The following is a 21,989-nucleotide window of genomic DNA, read 5'->3' as shown; positions in this document are numbered from 1 at the left end:
TTGTGTTAATTTAGAGTGTGACAATATACCGGTATTGGCGATAACCACAATGTTTAAAATGAATAGGACTCTTATGATAACATGACACGTAAATACTCCAGTGCCAGTACCTGGCTGACCTCTCAGGTGGCAGTACTGCACCCGCGGACACCTATCAAATAAGAAGACGAAGCAGCGCGCGCCCGCGCATCTAGAGTGAAACACTCTGTCCACACCCGAAAAAAGTAAGCTCGCCAGTATGGAGTTCTTCGGCTTCAAAGAAAACAGCACCGGCAGTGCTGTTCGGCTCTGTCCGCAGCGCCCAACAACGGCTCAGGACGAGGACCTTGTTCAAAATCCTGCCGCGACACAGAGCGCCGTTTACATCGTTTTAAATTTACATTATATTTGTCTCAAATCATCGTAAATGACTTCACCCTGTGCTGCAATATACATTTAATTTTACATTAATTTACAGAAATCAGCTGCTTGAATGAAAATTGCTGATGTTATCGGATTTTCAGGTGATATTCTTAATTCATTCAGTTAACGGATGCTCTGAGGTAAACAGTGTTCAGATCGCAGACTCGGCAACTATTGTATTTAATTGTAACAGTAAAATCATAACATTGTACAGACTTTATCTTAATTTCATAATGTCCTTAAGCATTAGAATATTGCTGGCCATAAACTGGGAAAGTGCGTGTGTGATACTTCAGGTTGTCCTACACGCGACACGGCACTGCAGAATGTGTAGCCTCCGTGTCCATCACCCTGCGGATTACGCCATTTTACAGAGAGTAAATTTCTATTATTTTATTAGTCATGGAATGGGAAACGTGACATTAACCTGTTGACAGTGGGTTTCTATGTTCATATATTTAATAAAGGGTGATTATTAAGAACCCCGTTTTCTTTACTCATCTTATTTTTGTATTTATATTTACACTTGATTTTTTTTTTGTTAAAATCTGCTATCTGCATAACTTTATTGGGACAGGATACACAACAATAGGTTTAAGAGCTTTTCAGTTCTTCAGGAAACCTTTAGACAGTGTTTCGCTTCAGTTTGAAACCAGATAAACTTCAGATTACCCCTCCCCCCCATAGGTTTTATAGATATCGCGATATATCGATATCGTGAATTCTTTTGGCCACAATAACCGTGGTGTGAAAAAGCTAACATCGTGACAGCCCTAATTGGTACCATGATGCAGCTCATCAACTTTCTCTGTCAACTCAGGCTTTGATCTTAAGCTATGAATACTCCACGCGTGCGTGCACATAAAAGAGTGACGTCAACACTGAACAACCAATCGCGGGTAGAGCGAGAGAGATATATATTTTACCGCGGAGGAGCAAGAGATAGTTCATTCAGAATTACAATGAATTTAAATATGTATTTCAAGCTCAAAACAATACGGTCTCTGCTGCCAAAGCAAGAGAAGACTGTTGGAGAAAGATTGCTGATTGTTAATGTAAGTTAAACAAATACGTTCTATAATATTATGTAAAATTATGTATGTATATATGTATGTGTAGCCTATGTGTAATATAGCCTATAGCCTATTTTTATAATATATAAAAAATTTGCATGTATGTACTAAGAAAGATTAATATTCATTGATTTTAGATGCAACCCCAACTCCAAATGTTCTTGGCAGCAGATAAAGACAAAATATAAAAATACAATTCAAAGTGGTGAGTATTTACCACAATTACCAATTACTTTTGTGAACATTTTATCACAAACACTTGTTTGCAGCAACCACCAGCGTAACCACCAACTCTCTGATCGCAAACAGGAAATTCTTTCTGTTTCCACGAGACAGAACCGCCAACTCTCTGATCGTAATACAGGAAATTGATCGCAAAACTGTTTCCTCCAGTTGATTGTGAAGAAGTTTCTGCAACATTTGCTGTGTTCAGAAGAGCAATGAGCTGCCAATACAATCTCTTGTTTTTATTCCTCTGTGGCTTCGCTGCACTCTCTGGTAGGTTCTGACTTCATTTTGTATAGAAATATGGGTAACGCTTTATACAGCCCGGAAAATACTGTGTAATTAAAACAAAATAACAGTGTAACTTTCGGTAATTACAGTTCTATAAAGTACATACGTGTAAGTATAGGGGAATAATATGTAAAGTTTTGGGAATAAAGGGGTAACAACCAGGAAAATAACAAATTATTAAGGAAAATTATTTAGGCTAAGTATTTTAGAATCTTACTTTTGGGAGCAATTTAGCGAGTACATACACTGCACCTTTTTGTAATAATAATGTATAAAAATACATAAAGGCTTTTTTTTAATTATGGGGTACATATCAGTGCATTTATAAAGTAGGCTAATTTGTTATTATTGCAAAGGTGCACTGATTAAGTTTCAAGGCAAGTAAAACTATTGCAACTTTTTTTTTTTTAAATGCTGGGAAAATATACTCTTGATCCATGTAGTTACAGGGTAAGTATGACATTGCGGGCTTAAAGCTTCATCAAACGCTAAGCCATTCAAGCCGACCCTATGAAGCCGACTCTCATGCACTCGCTGGTGATAGTTGGTTGGTAGCGAAAAGATGAGTAAATTATGAGAACATTTCTGGGTGTACTGTATTTTATTTTAATACATAATACAGAATAGAAAAAGACTCATTCTTAAGATTAGGCTAATCAGTGGAACGATAGAAAAAGAAGAGGAGGACCAAGGAAGAAGCCATGCAAGAGAAACAAAAAAGGACAAAACATGCTACTTTCTGTCAGGACTTTAGTATTTGAAATGAAAAGTTGATTTAAAAAAAATAATAATAATAATAAGAAGTGTAATATGTTGTAAATCTGTTTTGAAATAAGTTGTTTTTCAAATAAAGGTTTTCCAAGTGATGTCAGATTGTGTGTGTACATGTGTTTTTATTGTACTTACCCTGTAACTACATGAAACAAGAGGGTAAGAAGCACCACTTTAATTTACAGCCCGCAATGTCATACTTACCCTGTAACTACATGGAATACTTACAGTCTAAATAATTTGCCTAAATAATTTGTTATTTTCCTGGTTGTTACCCCTTTATTCCCAAAACTTTACATATTATTCCCCTATACTTACACGTACGCACTTTATAGGTACACTGTAATTACAGAAAGTTACACTGTAATTTCGTTTTAATTACGCAGTATTTTCCTGGTTGTTACACCTTTATTCCCAAGACTTTACATATTGTTCCCCTATACTTACACGTAAGTACTTTATAGGTACACTGTAATTACCGAAAGTTACACTGTACTTTCATTTTAATTACGCAGTACTTTCCGGGCTGTAATCTAAAGCGTTACCGAAATATGTTAATAGACTGAAGTGGAGAAACAGTTTTTCTTATATATTTTGTAAATATATATTGTATAGTTGAGATCAAAAGTTGCGATCAAAAGATTTTAAGAATCGTAATCCAAATTAAGATTTGTTTTCATGCAAACTGCATTATAATAACTCTAAAATGCATCTAACATCTAAATTGTCAGAAAAATTAGTTAGCCATTTTTAGTGTCAAGAAAAATATGTCTATGAAGCAACAAATGCTCTTATACTGTAGTTTTTGGACACTTTTAAATGCAAATCTATGACGTTTACATGCAAACTGCTGCAATGAGTGTTTGTTCGTGTCGGTCTTTAATAGAAGACACTCACAGAAAGTCGCACATTTAGATATGTAGTCAAATTATAGTGTTACAATAAAGGTTATTTATTGGACTTTGTTTCTGAAGAACATTTAAACATCGATGGAATCTTTCCATTCCACAAAAAGTTTTTTGAAGTGGAAAAATGTTATTTAGATTATTAAAAGGTTCTTTAGATTATTAAAATGTTCTTCGAAATAAGAAAGAAATGGTTCTTTTTAGAGTTTTTGACTGAAATGTTCTTTGGAGACCCAAACATTTTTCTATCGCTCCCGAAACTCCCTTTACTTTCATAGTTCAGCACAAAGTCTGTATTTCAGGAACTATTTTGAGTCTTGTTTTCAGGGGCGGCTGGCCAATAGAGGGCGCTAGGGCGCAGTTTGTGTTAAATTGTGTTTGGGTGGTTAATACTAATAATTATTTGTAATAGTAGGCTATTATTATTATTCGTTTTACAAAGATATGTAAAGGCAGAGGTTCTCAAACTGGGTTTGTGGTGGTTCTTAAACCGTGAGGTGACAGAAGGGGGTGAGGGACAAAATGCTGAATTTTGCCGTCCCTTTAACGTTAATACTTCCTCATCTTAAAATTAGATTCAAACTAAGCATGCATTTCTCTCAGGTTAAATGCTGTAAATACATGACATATGATTAAATTACCTCATCTTTTGCGGTCAAAACTTTCTGCATTTTAGCAGTGTGTAGGCTATATGTCAGGTCTCGTACAGATGGCTGCCTCAGCAAATCGCGCTATACTGCCGTTCTCGACAATGTACGTTACCTTTGTAAAAGTAGGGATTTAAGTTAGCACTTAGCCTACTAGCATGAAGAACAAATATAGACACAGGCTGTGCATGGAGATCGATATAATTCAAACTCTCTTCGATACAAACACATACCCTGTGTGAGTTCCTGTGTTTAATGTTGATTAGCCTACATTATATGAAGATCCACACGATTGCGAATGTGACATTGATTTTATATAACAGTTCAACAAACTAAATATTAATATTAAGTGATGTTCATTTTCAACACAGTTGTCAGTATTTTTAAAATAAATTAATAGCTCCAATAAAAGCCACAGCAGAACTGCAGCACACAGCAATGATTGTGACCGAATCTTTAGAGTCAATGATCATTCATTCATAAATACAGCCACTTGCTTCGTTACTGAATGAATGACTCGATGACTCATCACCTACTGGCGGTTTTAATTTAATATTTAATAAAAGCATCACTTCGTGTTTACCATCATTGCATATTTATCTATTTAACATTTTTTTTTAATTCAAAGCATTATTTATTTTATAAAGGTAGGCTATTTGTAAAGGTAAAAATGCACTTGAAAAAATCGATTTAAGGGGGCAAATATTGTCCCTTACTGAAAAAGGTGTGACTGAAGAGTGTGGGTGCGCAGAAGGATGTTAAAGCCTCTTGGAGTAGCCTACCGTACAACTCTAAAAAGTTTGAGAACCACTGGGACTGGGTTAAGGAATAGAACAAAATAAACATCAAAACACAATACACATACCAAGGGCAGAAAGTAGGCCTAATACTCCCATGGTTACCAGACTATTGAAACTGGCTGAATATGACAGCCCCACCTAAGATATTTTTCACCAGCCGCCACTGCTTGTTTTATCAAGCACTGATTTGTTGGTTTCAAACATCTAGTTCAAAACAGTCTGAAATTATAAGAATTTGTGAAGTTTCAGTATCATATTTTTTTTTTTGTCATTAAATAACAAAGGCAGTTTTTAACTGAATGGTTTCTTTATAGATATATAAATGTCAGGTCAGGGCATGTGTTGTAATTTTACACAAATTTAAGTTCTGTTGGCCATAATAATGGTTTGGTATTTTTAAGTTACCTTTTACCTTTCAGCTGTTTTTATAATAATTTTGCTGTTTAAGTTCTGATTTAATAGGCTGTCTTACGCAAATCCCCATATGTGACAACTTACCCCGTACAGTGTGATGAAAGATCCTGTTGTTGTTATAGGAGTCAGTGTGTGTTAAAGGTGCTCTAAGCGATGTCACACATTTTTTAGACCAAAACATTTTTTGTCACATACACAAAAAAAACATACACATACCCCTGAACACACTGTAAAAAAACGCGGTCTCTGTAGACACCCCAGGCTCCATAAACGGCAACAAAAACAAACTGGGCTCACCCTCACCACGAAACATAACAAACTGTTCCAGCCAATAACCGACAAGAAAAATTTGGGGTGTGGTTTGGGGGGTTAGTGCGCGAAAGAGGAGGAGGGAGGGTCTAGCTAGCCTCCGTTTTGTTTGACAATACTTTAAACGTCAACAAGAAGTGATGTCACCCAACATCACTTAGAACACCTTTAAATTAACTTTTTTATGGCGGGAATATAATATTGAACTGTGTTGTCTAAGGTTAGTGTCTGAACCAAAATTGACTTGTAAAAAGAAACCCACCCTGAGAATTATTCATTCTCTGTTTTTATGCTTTTTCCTCATGAACCAAACATGAGCAGTTGAACCCTGTTGAGTTTTAATAAATACTAATATAATTTTATTCATTATAGTCTCAACAGAGACATGTGGAAAAGATCTACTAGAGGGAACGTCCTGCATCATTAAGCTGACAACAAGAACCAATGAGAAACCTTCTGAGATTAGATGGGTCCATGACACACGCGGCATCATTCTTCGCTGGAAAGGTGGGAAAATCAGAGAAGAATCTAAAGGTGTATCTATGGAAGAAGATGGATCATTGAGATTTTTAAGTGTTAGTCTGAAGGACACGGGCAGATATACATTCAACGCATTTAATGATGCTGGTGCAGAACTTGGTAAAGGAGATGTGGAAATTAAAGTATATGGTAAGATGACAAACACTACCCTTCCAACACAATAATAATAACAAAATCAGACTGTATATTTCTATAGTTGTTACAATAGGAAATAACCACCATGTTTCTGAAACAGAAAAGGTCCCTAAACCTGCTGTGAAGTTCATCTGCACAAAAGATGGGAATGCGACTCTCACCTGTGACATCGGAGAAAGAGAAGATCTGACTCTATCCTGGTATAAAGAAGACAAAATGATCCAGAACGAAACAAAAACTCAAGTGTTCTTGTCATCTACTCAAGTCCAGGAGAATAAACCGTACTCATGCGAGGCACACAATCCTTTCAGCAACGACAAAAGTGAGAGTGTTACAGTATCATGTAAGTTGAACAAAATGCTCTTTTGTTTTCTGTAAGGAAACATATCTACTGTAAATCTAGAACTTTATGGGTTTGAACAGACTTGACTTTAAATATTGATATAAAACGTCTCGGTTACATATGGTAACCCTCGTTCCCTGAGGGAGGGAACGGAGACGTACGTCGTGGTGATCGACGAATAGGAATCTCGCTAGAGAGGCCAACCCAGCAAACACAGAACGTTGGAGCAACGTTTTAACAACATGGCCAAAAGGTTGCTATAGCTAAGTTGTGTGGTGAAGGTTGTTAGAGCGTTGTCACAATGTTGACATTGAACCACCATTCAGGGCCATTGCTTAAGGTTGTGCCAACGGTGTCTTGACAACCACTGGACTACATAATGTACTCGTCACTGCCCTGAATCAGCATTTTAAATCCCAACCACCTGTTGGTCTCATTGTGTTGTCTCGTTCTTCATCGAGCAAGGATACGTGAGTATTGCGTTTAATTTAGCCAACCTCAGCTATCAAACACAACCTACAACTTTAATTTCTAATGTGATTAATGTAGCCTCGCTTGCACTGTTTAGTTTTTTATTGGATTTTTCCGCTATTTAGTCTCATTCGTTTCTTTTCTCCTCTCGTCCGGCTTGCGGCTACTGTCTGCCATACAGAACCGGTTTTGTTCATTAAATGTTCTGATCTGCCTTTGCTTTTTATGTTTCATTTATTATACTTAAAATAAATTTTGTATATTCGTTTAATTTCTTCTTTTTTTTCACAATTGTATTACTTTTGGAAGTGCAATTTGATTACCATATGCAGTTTTAATAAAGTTGAATTAACGAAACCTTACGTCATTTTTACTCTTCAAAGTGTACACTTGCAGGTGTTGATAGCCCCATTAAATAATAATATAGATAAACAAACGATAAAAAGTAGCCTATATAATTATCTAACAAAATGCTAAATGAGGGATATAGCAGCATATAAAAATATTGTCAGAACGTCGTCTCTCAGTTGCTGAATGTCGCGCAACAACGTTGCTACAGCCCTGTCGCGTCTTACAATTCTACATTGTTACAATGTTGCAAGCACGTAGACAGCGACGTTGCCATAGAAGAAATGCAACGTGCCACAGACGTTGCCACAACGTAAATGTGTTTGCTGGGAATCTACTTCGAGTGAAACTAAATGAACCAATGCATATTGGCGTGCAATCATTTGCATCAGCTGTGCAGCCTCGCAGCGCGGGTATTTAACGAGCAGCTGGTGCGATTGCACTTCAGTTTTTTGCTGAGGAGCCGAGCCGGTGAGCTGGCTGCCCCGGCGGGTCACAGCAGATGTGGCGACAGGACGTCCGTCTCCGTTCCCTCCCTCAGGGAACGAGGGTTACCATATGTAACCGAGACGTTCCCTATCGTCCGGTCACTATGACATACGTAGTGGTGATCGACGAATAGGAATCCCTACCAAAGCGCCACAGCTGCTGCCCTGCTATGCTGCCCCGCCCATCCAGCGCCCTGTGTAAGCCTCCACAACTTCTTGCCTGGAAGGACGATAGGAGATGGCTTACAATGAGAGTATTTGTCACTGTTGTTCCATGATAACCCATACAGTGAGATTATTGGATAACACTGGGAAAGCTTGCCCGATCTGAGGGAGGGGAACACTGCGGGAGCCACATTCTTAAGGAGAGTTATGTGGGAACACACATATGGACTAACACGAGGGTTGTGCTGCATATGAAAAGTGGGTGACTTAGCCCTAGGGAAAGATACGAGTCAATCATATGGGACCCAGGCTAGACCCGGATCTCAAGGATTCAGCGGATAAAGGCCTGGCTCCGGACGCTCTGCCATGTCAGTAAAAGACTAAATGTTAAGGTCTGAATGGAACCCATTTAGGCTACCCATGAGCATTAATACATAGAGGCAGGAAGAAGTACTTTAAACCAGCCTTTATTAATGTTTAGAGATGGGGTTTGGGGCTGGGTCCGTGGGACTGTTTCTGTGGGACGAGTCTGAGGCAAGAACAGGAGACAATGGTGAGTAGAATGCAGAAGACAAAAAGGTAGGTAAAATAAAAAGTGAATCCCCAGAAATAGTCCCATGGTCCCAGCCCCAAACCCCATCTCTGCAATAATAATTAATAAAGGCTGGTTTAAAGTACTTCTTCCTGCCTCTATGTATTAATGCTCATGGGTAGCCTAAATGGGTTCCATTCAGACCTTAACATTAAGTCTTTTACTGTTATGTGTCAACAAGATTCAACAAGACATTTTCTCCTGGCTATACCCAATGTTTAGATCTGTTGTGGTATTTATGCAAATTAGCACATCTGTAATTAGATTATGCACCGTTTGTCCATGTTAACAAACAATTTTAAAAAACTTGTAATACATTTTTTGTTTGTCTTGATATAAGTAATCAACTCAGTAATTTTCATGGTGATATCTAAAGGTTAAATTTTTTACCCTATTCATGTGAGAAAAATAATGAATAGGCGTATGAATAGGATATATTTGGGTCTTTTTTGGAACTTTCCCCTAATGGGATTCTTCGGGGCTTTTTTTTCCTTACTCAGGACATATTGAGGATACAAAATCAGTTGAGTTTGCTTCTGTTGCAATTTGTTTACCCTTTTTTCTTAAAACGCCTGGACTATGTTGGAGGACTGACTCTGGAGCAATGAGGATGCACAGTAGGGTGCAGAAAGCCGACAGAGCCGATACTCACAGTGCTTCTACCCATTTTGGGTGAGAACTCGGGAGAACACGGGCTCTACACGTAGGCTACAGTATCTAACAAACGTGTTAGGTGTCGCCCAGCCCGCAGCTCTACAGATATCTGTTAGCGAGGAGCCACGTGCCAGCGCCCAGGAGGATGCAACGCCTCTCGTGCAGTGTGCATGCAACCTGAGTGGGCAGGGCACACCTTGAGCTTGGTAAGCCAAGGCAATGGCATCAACTATCCAGTGGGCCATCCTCTGCTTGGAGACAGCCTTTCCCTTCTGCTTGCCTCCATAACAGACAAAGAGCTGGTCTGAGGTCCTGACGCTTTGAGTTCTGTCCACGTACATATGCAGAGCGCGAACGGGACAGAGCAAAGCCAGGGCTGGGTCTGCCTCCTCCAGGGGCAGTGCTTGCAGGTTCACTACCTGATCTCTAAAGGGAGTTGTAGGAACCTTGGGCACATAGCCAGGCCGAGGTCTCAGTACAAAATGGTTGTCACCCGGCCCGAACTCTAGGCACGATTCGTCGACCGAAAATGCTTGCAGGTCCCCTACCCTCCTGATCGAGGCCAGTTCAATCAGCAGCATAGTCTTCAAGGAGAGAAGCTTTAAGTCTGCTGACTGCAAAGGTTCAAAGGGAGCATCCTGAAGTGCTCGAAGCACCAGGGAAAGGTCCCAAGAGGGTATGGAGGGGGGACGAGGAGGATTTAAACGTCTCACCCCCCTAAGGAACCTGACGACCAGGTCGTGCTTTCCAACTGTTTTGCCATCTATGTGGTCATGAAATGCTGAAATATCGGCAGCATGTACTTTGAGGGTGGAGGGAGACAGCCTTTGCTCCAACTCTTGCTGCAAGAAGGAAAGCACTGACCCTATCGAACATCTCCGGGGGTCCTCTGGGCGAGAGGAACACCATTCGATGAACAGGTTCCACTTAAAGGGGTACGCACATCTCGTAGACGGCACTCGCGCAGAAGTGATGGTGTTAAGTACCTCTGGGGGTAAGTCACCTAGAACCTCCGCGTTCCGTCCAGGAACCAGACATGGAGTTTCCAGAGGTCTGGATGTGGGTGCCATAAGGTGTCCCATCTCTGAGTCAGAAGGTCCATCCTCAGAGGAATGGGCCAGGGAGGGACTGTCACAAAGAGCATAAGTTCTGGGAACCAGGTCATGGTGGGCTAATAGGGAGCCACCAGAAGGACCTACTCCTCGTAGGCTCACTGGGGGAAACACATATTTGCGAAGGCCCCGGGGCCAGCTGTTTGCCAGTGCGTCCGTGCTGAGTGTTCCCTCGGTCAGGGAATAAAACAGCTGGCAGTGGGAGGTCTCTGAGAAGGCAAACAGGTCTACCTGAGCCTGCCCAAACTCTCTCCAAATCAGCTGAACCACCTGGGGGTGGAGTCGCCATTCTCCCGTAAGCACAGCTTGTGATAGCTCGTCGGCCACACGCTTGAGCACCCTGGGGACATACATGGCTCGAAGTGACCTCAGATGCTTCTTACTCCAGAGGAGGAGATGGCGGGCAAGTTGCGACATGCAACGGGAGTGAGACCACCTTGTCGGTTGATGTACGCAATGGTCGCAGTGTTGTCCGTACGGACCAGCACATCTCTGCCCTGAAGTGGCCTTTTTAAGCAGCTGAGAGCGAGACGTACTGCAAGCAACTCGAGGCAGTTGATGTGCCAATGCAGTTGGGGGCCCGTCCACAGCCCTGACACTGCAAGCCCGTTGTACATGGCACTCCAGCCGGTGGCAGAGGCATTTGTGAATACCACAGTATGCTTGGACACCTGTTCCAAGGGGACTCCTGCCCGGAGGAATGAGGGGTCTGACCATGGACTGAAGGTCTGGCGGCACTCCGGTGTGATTGCCACCCATTGAGTGCCGTGATGCCATGCCCATCTTGGGACTCGGCCGAGAAGCCAGTGATGAAGCGGTCTCATATGGAGCAGTCCAAGCGGGGTTACCGCTGCTGCTGCTGCCATATGTCCCAGGAGCCTCTGAAAGAATTTCAGTGGGACCGCCGTCCTGCCTTTGAACGTGTTCAAGCAGTTCAACACCAACTGAATGCGCTGCTCTGTGAGGTGCGCTGTCTGAGCGACTGAATCCAACTCCATACCGAGAAAAGATATCCTCTGCACAGGGGCGAGTTTGCTCTTTTCCCAGTTGACCTGAAGGCCCAGCTGGCTGAGGTGCCTGAGCACGAGGTCCCTGTGTTCGCATAACTGATATCGAGAGTGTGCCAGTATGAGCCAGTCGTCGAGATAGTTGAGGATGCGAACGCCCTGTTCTCTCATGGGAACAAGGGCCCCCTCTGTGACGTTCGTAAACACACAGAGAGACAGGGACAGCCCGAAGGGCAGGACCTTGTACTGATATGCTCGACCCTCAAACGCAAAGCGCAGAAACGGCCTGTGTCGAGGAAGAATCGAGACATGAAAGTACGCGTCCATCAGGTCGATCGCTGCAACCAATCTCAGGGACGGATGCATTCGGAAATGCGTCTCTGCATGAGCATTTTGAACAGTAGCTTGGGAAGGCTCCAATTCAAAACTCGCAGATCCAAGATCGGTCGTAACCTACCACCTTTCTTGGGTACAATGAAGTAGGGACTGTAGTGTCCTGACCTCATATCGGCTGGAGGGACCGGCTCTATCATGTCCTTCACCAGTAGGACTGTGATCTCCGCACGCAAGACATAGGCATCGGCTGCTCTCACTGTGGTGGAGTGGATGGCCCGAAACTTGGGGGGATACCGGGCGAACTGAATCGCATAGCCGAGCCTGATGGTCCAAATGAGCTAGCGAGAGAGACTGGGGAACGCTAACCAGGCTCGCAGAGACCGTACAAGCGGGACCAAAGGGACCGTAGGCGTACCCGGAGTGGGGCAGCGAGGTGGAACACAGGGGCTCGGCTCGGGAGGCTCTCTCTGGGACCACGCACCTAGAACGCAGAGCGAGCGCTGGGTTGCTGTGAAAACCCGCGCTGCAGCCCGGCAGCTCAACGGCACACGACACGCTTAGGAGCGAGAGACCCCGTCGGGTTTTGCCCAACGGAAGCTCTCGCCGATCTCCACGGTCTCCCAGAGTGTCGAGCAGACCTGCAGCTGTGCTTATACACACAAGCAGCGGCTGGCCAACAACAGAGGGGACTCAAGCCGTTTTACAGAGAAAGAAGAGTTGACCGGCGTGCCGAGGTGGTCATGTCCCCTTGTGAAAACATGAACCACCCACGAACACAGTCTCACATGTTTCCCAGGCATGCGAGACAGTGATCGTTGCTGTCAGTGAGGACAGGAATCGACCGCAACTATAAATACACGGGTGTTCAGCGCTCATGGCGCACCGTTGAAATAATATTGAAATTTTAGTTTCAATATTACTTTAGCTCCACGCTTAATCTGACTCCAATTTCAAATGATATAATCAAATTTAGATCCTTTTTCTTATTAGAAAATAGTCATAATATAAATTATGAATTAATTTAAATCTTTGATTAACCTGAGTATCTCATAATTACAAATATTCGTTCATTAAGGACCCGGTGTCGCTTTGAGACGTCACGTCGCTCACAATCACAAACTAGCCAGTTCTGAAATAGTCAGAGGATGCAGTGCAAACTATTTTACCCAAAGCGGCCGCTCACTGCTGACTCATAACAAAGGTGTAATTTTTTAAATAGTTGTGAGCTTGCAACCTGCTAAGTCAGTGATAGTCAGAAATCAGAAGGTCTCCTTAATGAAGTGCCCCATGCTCCATTCATAGTGTCATAGTGATCTATCCTGGACAGAGATTTGCGGAAACACCAGACTGCACTTTAATCTTCTATTAATAATGATTTCTGAAAAATGCAGAATAAATCAAGATGTAACATTTATTTGTCAGGTAAAATGTATCATGCCAATTACACAAGTGATTAAAAGCCAATTCAGAAATAATAACTACATGACATAATTTACTCAAAGATGACTCTAAAAGTAAGCAATGCATTCCTGACAGAGACACACAGTGGTGTGTGTTTTACAACAGAAAAACACTGAAACAGCACTGTATGAGGGATGATCCTGGTTAAAGGGTCCCAAAGACTGCTGTCACCTACCCTTAAAAACCCAGACCCGAACAAAAGGGTTGTACCAATATTTTTGGGTCAATTCATGTACCCCAGGGAGTAGCACCTGGTTTTCGGGAGATATCTTGAAGAGACATCAACCAGAGAGGAGAACAGGATTCTTCTAAGTTCTCAATCTTTCTCATTAAACCAGTGATTGCAAGTAATTTGGGCAAGGGAATAAAATGAGCCACCTTCGAGAACCGGTCCACTACGGTCAAAACGACCGTTTTCCCCTGGAAGGGTGGGAGGGCGGTAATGAAATCTAGCGCTATGTGGGACCAGGGTCTCGAAGGGACAGACAGCGGTTGGAGTAGCCCATCTGGGGGTTGATTGGAAGTCTTACCAGTGGCACAAACCGAACAAGCCAAAACAAAATTGCGAATGTCGTGAGCCATCAATGACCACCAGAATCGTTGCTTGACCCAAAAACTGGTGCGATTAACTCCTGGATGACACGCAACGTTGGAACAATGCCCCCACTGAATAACGTCGGACTGTAACCCCTCCGGCACAAATAATCGATTCGGTGGGCAACCGGGCGGAGGCGTTACCCCTTTCTAAGGCCGTTCTGACCCTCGATTCGACCTCCCATGTCAGAGTGGAGACCACTAATGTCTCGGGTAAAATACACTCGGCAGTAGACGGGCGTTCGGAAGGATCAAAAATACACGACAAAGAATCAGGTTTGACATTTTTGGAACCCAAAAATTTTTGGTACGTGAGAGAAAAATCAAATCGTCCGGAAAAAAAGTGCCCACCGAGCCTGCCTGGAGTAAAGTCTTTTAGCAGACCTGATATATTCCAGGTTCTTATGATCAGTCCAAACGATAAAAGGTACCCTCGAAGGTGGCCTTTTCGGCGACACTGTTGAGAATTGGCCAAGCAGTTCTCCGCAGTCAACAGCAGACTGAAGCGCTTTCCCCGACGTACCACCAGAGTGCCTCGTGGGCCGCCCCTCAGTCTACTCATTGCCAAGGGTGTCATCCCCTGCAAAAAAAAAAAAAACACTCCGGCACAGCCTGCTCTACTGTGTCTGCTGCAGGAGGATGACACCGCTCGACAACCAATGACACCATTCTTCAAACGCTAACTTGACTGCCAACAACTCTCTGTTACCAATGTCATAATTACGTTCGGCGGGTGATAAACGATGGGACAAAAACACGCAGGGATGCATCTTGTCGTCTGTGAAAGAATGTTGAGATAGAACTGCACCTACCCCCACCTCTGACGCATCGACCTCCACCACGAACTGACGTGAAGGATCAGGGGCTATGAGAATGAGGGCCGAATCAAAGCAGCTCTTAAGTTTGGCGAATACAGCCTCAGCTGTATCGGACCACCTGAACGTCGTTCTGGGGGAGGTCAAGGCGGTCAGAGGCGCAGCTAGTTGGCTGAAATTTATAATGAAACGCCGGTTCCCCAGAAACCTCTGTAGGGCCTTACGGGAATCTGGACTTGGCCAATTTACCACAGCCTTAACCTTGTCAGGGTCCATACGTACTCCCTCAGACGAGATGATGTATCCTAGAAAATAAACAGACTGTGCATGAAATCGCATTTCTCCGCCATCATAAAAAGCCCATTCTCTAGCAGCCTCTGAAGCACTCGTCTGACGTGCTGAACGTGTTCCTGGAGAGAAGATGAAAAAATCAATATGTCATCCAGGTAGACATATATGAACTGATCTACCATATCTCTCAGCACATCATTAACGAGTGCCTGGAAAACCCGCCGGGGAGTTGGACAGCCCCAAAGGCAAATGCCCACACGAAACAATCAGTACGCACGCACACAAGACGAGAGAGAGAGAGACAGCGGATCTAACAACCGTGACAAATACTTTTTTTTTAAACATTGTATTTTGGTTGCAATTAGATAATTTTGCAATACCATGTTGTGAAAAGTTGTGAAAATGTTTTGTTTTCTGGGTAGATATTCTCGTGATACCATGTCACCTTAAAATACCAAGCTGTACTTTCCTAATTTACAGCTCATTCAGTCAAACTCATGGATAATGATTATTTGTAGTGTAAGCTTATAATTAGAAATGATTTGTTTCAGTCTTTTTGAATAGAAGTTCCCCATACGGGAAGTGTAGCATGTAATTCAAAACACAGTATGCTCGTCAGGAAAAAGGTGGATACTCTGTCTCACACCGACTCACACCCAGGCACGGATTTCGAAAGCAGAGGCCCCTGGGCACAAAAAAAATGACAGCATAATAACATTGAAATAAAATAAAAACATAATAACATCTTGTGAATAGGCCTAAGTGATTTAATCAGTGGAAGGTTCTAAAAATATTAAAAACAAAGCGATACTTCTCTGCAGTGAACTGACGGAAAAAGACGAAAGATATATGCAATAGGCTACTTTTAAAATCTGTGAAATATTACATGAAAGTACCCTCAACTAGAGAATGAGTCCCACATATTATGCATTGATAAGCCTAGAACGTGTATCTGGTCATAAAAAGGAACAGTCAACATTAATACAATAACGTTACATAAAAAAAAAAAAAAAAAAACATCATACGGGGACAGAGGGATGGTGAAATGCGGGTGCTGGGCTATAGCTAAATCAGAAAAATTATTTATTTAGGTGGGTCGGTGGACGCAGATTCGGAAGGTTTCTGCGCTGATCCGGGCATCTATAATAATAATCAGGGTTTTTAATTGTTGTGGCAAAAACAATAATTAAACAAACAGCATCACGGCATAAGAGACATCAGGATTCAGATTGTGTTTTAAAAGATATTTATTCTTTTAAAAGAGGCTTGGTCACAAAATCACCGCAGCTACCCAGTGAGAGGAGCAAGACCTAAATCACACAGAAAACAGACAGCCTTCTTATACCCCTTTCTTCAAAGTCTCTTCTTCTTCTTCCACTCACCCCAGTAAACCAGATCTAGCTGGTTTTAGAAAGACAGTGGCCCTTCACACCCGTGAGGTCAAAAGGTCTTGATTTATGGCTAGATAACCCCTCTGTCTTTACTGTGTGTGACTTTATCTGGTCGAGCCGACTTTTGAAAAAAGTGGAGATGGTTGGAATATTACTCATAATGCATAATTAGAATGGAAACGTCACTTTTAAGATTGACCGTATTTTCGTTTTAGGTCAAAATGCCTTTTGAATGGGATTGAATGGGGCACTTCTATGAAAGCATCCAAAGTCGCTATTTTTAAAACATTAAGAAGGCTCGACACAACGTAAAACTGTGCTCGAAGTATCACATGGGGATCTACACATGAACTTGAGCATTGACTACATTGTGTACACAAAGTTCATGTCCTCATGTTACGTTGCATTCAGAGATCGACTACTTTTTATTGACAAAATTCCAGCCACCAGAAACACTAACTGATAAAGTGAGTCGTACAAAACCTTTCTTTTTAGTAAACTCTGTGTAAACAATTTTGGCCTAAAAAACGTGTGACATCGCTTAGAGCATCTTTCATTATTGCATATGCGAGTTTCCCTTTCAGGCGCAACATTTATGGCGGGAGGAGATTATTTAAATGAATCACGCAAGGTGATTTACTGGTAGATTGTGTTGGTCATTATGGAAATGATCTGTTCTTTCATTTGCACGTCGTCAGTAAATCACTCGCTGAACTTTACAGTCTCATCGGCGCTGTTTTGGGTTTGCGCTCTCGCGCTAATTTGCCCTGTTCAGTAAATCTGCCCCTATAAGTTAGTTACATAACTAATAACTATTAGCATAGTATTGTACTCAATTTCATGAATATCTAATGACGGAAGAGTTTCTGTATTGACCTTATTCTGTATAGACCTTTTCTAATTTCATTTACCATCAAGCAGGGGCTATGTATATATATATTTACCTCCTTGAAATTACCCAGCTAGACTAGACTTTCTTGTTGAATGTTGACTAACATACTCTCTCATATTTGATTAGGTAAAGAGGAGATGAAAGCAGTGGGTGATGAAGTTTCTTTTCAACTAGACAAAATTGTTTCTCCTTCTGTCACCAACATCACATGGAAACACATTAAAGATGGTGAAACTGTTAAGGCGATTGAATGGGAAGACGGAAAAACTATAATCCCGAATCCGAGATTCAAAGACATCACGACTCTTGATACAGCGACCGGACAAATCACGATTACTAAACTAACTGTCGAACATAGTGGAGTTTATACCATTGATATCAATGGTAAAGAGCAGGAACAAATATTCACATTGACTGTTATGGGTGAGTGGATGCTGATTATTATATTCATTAATATAATATTACAAATGCATCATATTATTATTATTATTATTATTATGGTTGTTTTTACTTAGCCTCACATACAGAAAAACAAAAAAACAATGTAATTGTACAATAATGGCATCAGATTGTAATACCATGATACTTTGATTAATACCGTGGTATTTACATGGTACTCCAAGATACTTTTAAGAATACCACATGTCCAAAAACCACTGTAGTATTAGTACTTTTTCTGTAAGTTATGGTTTTGTTTAGTAACTGGATTTTACCCTCTAATACCATCATTGTACTATGGTACGGTCACAGTATACTTTTTGCAATGCTAATGTAGTTGTGTTTGATTTCATTGTTTCTTTATAGACTGAATGTGCATATTTGTTTTCTTTCACAGAACGGGTCCCCAAACCTGTGATTAAAATAGAGCCGAGTGGTAACCCTGGTGTTGTGTATTTGAGATGCGAGTACAGTGATAAAATCATCTGGAAGAATTCTGCTGGAGAAACACTGACGAGTTCAAAACACTCTCCAAAAGGAGAGTCCATTACTGTCAGAAACCAAGGAAATCCAGAAATCTTCTACACCTGTACACTCCAGAACACAGTGAGTGAGGAGACCAGTGATCCGGTCTATGAGAGAGATCTGTTTAAAGGTGAGACGCTGGACGGACACTAAACACAACCTGTATGCAAGAAGAAAATACTTATGCTTTTATTTAGATTATGCAATCATTCAATAATGCAAGATGCATAAAGCAACACTAAAGAATATTTTATACCTAAAAATAATGTTTCCAAAATCATTTCAGTGGTTCATCAAGTCGTAACAGGGTGAAGCGCACTTCTGCATTCGCTTTGCTGCCCTCTATCGGCTATAACCGCACTATGCAAGTTTGCCAGATCGTGTGGCGTTTCTGTAGTTCGAATGAGACATAAGAAACTACAAATTTGACTTGCTTTACGGCAAGCGTTACAATAGTCATTATTTTGTTTTTCTTCGTTTCTGATGTCGCAATACATCATACTTTAATAAAATCATGCAACATACTCTACCTTGTCTGTGGACATCGTTCATTCCAATGCCGGTGCTGGATAAACAGCGAGTGTGCGACGGTCGGCTGCGTTAGGCTAAATTATTTACGAAACAGTGGTAATGGACAATTCCACTTCCAACCTGTAGGGGGACCGAAGAGGAAAAGTTCTTTGGTGTTGCTTTAATAATGCACGATATAATTTAATAAGCTTACTATGCTAATTTAAATATGCTTTCCTGGAATTGGTTTTATAACATATTTTTTCCCCCACATTAGCATCAAACAAAGGATGTGTCGTCGCAGCTGTTATTCCTTCAATCACTATGATGATTATTATAATCCTTTTCCTATCATAGCTTTTCACGGTAAGACAACTGTTGTTTAATCTTTTAAAAATAGTCAAATATGTTTCCATTCTTTCATCTGTGCTTATCATTTGCTCAATTTTTTTTTTATATGCAATGTAATAAATGTATTAATAAATATTCACGTTGACTGTAAATTGTAACGGCCACCTGATTTGTGATATACCTTTAAGACGCCTCCTTTGATGCTGGGAGACGCAAGATTAAGCTTATTTAATTTCTTTGTGGAAAATCATTGCTATATGTTTTACAATGTAAATAAAACACCTGTTTTCCCTCAGAAACAGCATCTGTGAGTGTGTGTGATGTCACACACTTCTGCTCATCATGGACTCTCTGAATCCCAGCTTCACTGAATCGACTGCAGCTCTGAACCGTCTGTCTTCAGAACTGTGTCTGTTTCTCAACGTTCACTGTTGCTCTTTGACCTTTCTGTCTGCTGGTGTTGGAACTTCATCCTCAGGTTATGAATATATGAATGTACTGTTAAATATGCAGATATTTAATTTAATAACAAGATGAGAATCTCTTACTGTCACTAACTCATACAGAGAGTTTTGCAGGTGTGATTGTGTACAAAGAAATAGCTTCTAAAAATCCGTATTTTTTTTTTTTGTTTGTTCTGTAAAAAAAAAAAATCTGCTTCATTTTTTTTTTGGTGGAGTAAAGTAGAGAAGGCTTTTTATATTATTTAATTTACTGTAGCTACGAAGGCAGAGGGATTGTTTTGCACTAGTGCCAATGTGAAGAGTTTGATGCAGGGCAATGCAAACATAGAACTTAATGTAAATCACTTTGAATAAAATCCTCTGTCAAATGTTAAATGTGAATGTATTCTGTTAAGACTTCTATTTGAAAACAACAATTCTAATTCAGAAGGAGATTTGTGCCAGTAGTGAAGTTTTTTTTTTTTTTTTTTTTTTATCAAGTTGAATCAATTTCAAATTGTGTCCATCACAGTTTTGTTTGTATAATTTAAATTTACAATATATAAAAATATTGGTGTCAGGCTATATCCTACTGTAAGTCAGATATTATAAAACAGCTACTGTTTTTGGGAGCACACTCCAAATATTCACTCTAAAATTAATGTCTGGGCAAAAAAGATCCAGAACCCAGATAGTTCATTTGTGTTATTAGTTTATGCAGTGCACTTTTGTTATGCAGTGGTTATTTTTCATGTGTTATGTATGTAGTGGTCAGGGTTGGTGGTCTTGCTGGATAGACACACACTTGTGCCAGACACTGATATCAAACATTTTCCATGAGTGTACACAAGATGGCAGCAGTTCTGTAAATGCTGAACCCAAAAAAGACCAAACCAATGGAGAAAGACCTGGCACCAATAACTCATTTAATGGGCCGGAATGTGTTTTTTTTTTTTTTTTTTTTGACAAATGCATTACGCCGGCACAAAGACCCCAGGGGCCCGTTCTTCGTACGTTGCTTAAAACATCCGAGATCAAATGAGACATCCAAGATGATATCATCGTGCTACTCATGATCCGGCTAATTGGGTTCTTCGAACACACCTGTTGTGTATGATTAGTATCGCTGGATTGAGTTATCTGAGATAGCTGCGCGTTCATGCGAAGTTTAAAAGGGGATATGTATCGATAGTAGAAACATTGATCAGCAACGCTGCTATTGGCTGCTCAGCGTGGCCAAAGAGCGGGCTCAGTTTTTCTCCTCAGCAGAGCAAGAACTAATAGTCGAAGTTTATTTGGAATTTTAATGTTTAATCAAAACGCCAGGGAACACCTCAAAGTCTGCAAAAGCCAGGAGAGAGGGCTGGCAAAAAGCAGCAGACAATTTAAATCCGTTAGAAGTGGCCATGTTAGATGTTTTTATCACTTATTAGTCTATATTTTTGTATTTTAATAATTGCATAATTACTTTGTTCATTGTAATGTCAGAGTCACCACACTAGAACATGGGAACAAATAAAAGTGAAGTACAAAAATATTCTACATAATGGTAATTTTTAGTTATATTATAGTCTCTTTTATAAAAGGCACTGTTAAATAAATGGTTGTCTGTTTATAAAAGCAACCAAGAAAAAGGCTGAAAAAAAAGAAAAGATCTTGCTGCATGAGTAATGATGAATTGCTTTGACTTGTGAAAGTGAAAACTGATAAACTTGTAAAAATATTTTGCCATGAGTTATTGATCACATTTTTCCCGAGTGTAGTTCATTTTAATGACATTGTGTTTTCCTCTTTTGTGCACTTTTACATAATACACCAACACTTGTATCTGTTCCCAAGAAAGTGGTGGCTGAAATATGTGCAGTAAGTGGACATTTTCTAACTTTCCAAAATAAATAAAGTATAAGACTTTGTAATGTCCATTTGTTTCCATTGCACTGGACAGTGAATAAACCCTCTCAGATAACTGTCATATGGAGGAACTAGCCTACCTGCAAGTGCATAAATAACTTTACTTCATTTATACTTGTATGCTTTATGGCTGCAATATAAGTTGCAGGATTCCACATCTACAGAAAGGCCTACAGAAGAGTCTGCACAGACAGAGGAGACATAGGCCTACAGGTGGGCCAAAGTTCATTTCATTGTGTGCCCTTGTCCTGGGTCAGGGAATGGGGTCATAAAACACCTGTCTGCAGGAACATGTCATAATCACCTATGCAAAGTGTATGTAATACAGTGAGCTTGATA

General features: G+C 40.8%; 2 protein-coding genes across 2 annotated transcripts in view; both read left to right on the top strand.

The window, feature by feature from the left end:
- LOC311285435 (CD48 antigen-like) overlaps positions 1–21,989 on the top strand; it is a 78,556-nt gene that overhangs the window by 9,561 nt on the left and 47,006 nt on the right. The gene's annotated exons all lie outside the window — the stretch shown is intronic.
- LOC311285413 (cell adhesion molecule CEACAM1-like) lies at positions 1,347–21,393 on the top strand. Its single transcript, XM_084401052.1, has 9 exons — positions 1,347–1,457; positions 1,613–1,680; positions 1,785–1,973; positions 6,210–6,506; positions 6,613–6,855; positions 17,599–17,895; positions 18,308–18,565; positions 19,223–19,311; positions 19,593–21,393. The coding sequence occupies exons 3-8, from the start codon at positions 1,916–1,918 to the stop codon at positions 19,300–19,302; spliced, it is 1,233 nt and encodes a 410-aa protein (XP_084257178.1). The 5' UTR covers positions 1,347–1,457; positions 1,613–1,680; positions 1,785–1,915; the 3' UTR covers positions 19,303–19,311; positions 19,593–21,393.

This window comes from Rutilus rutilus, assembly GCF_951802725.1.
Source record: "Rutilus rutilus genome assembly, chromosome: 2".
NCBI classification, from domain to species: domain Eukaryota; kingdom Metazoa; phylum Chordata; class Actinopteri; order Cypriniformes; family Leuciscidae; genus Rutilus; species Rutilus rutilus.
This window is presented reverse-complemented; position numbering and strand designations above follow the sequence as displayed.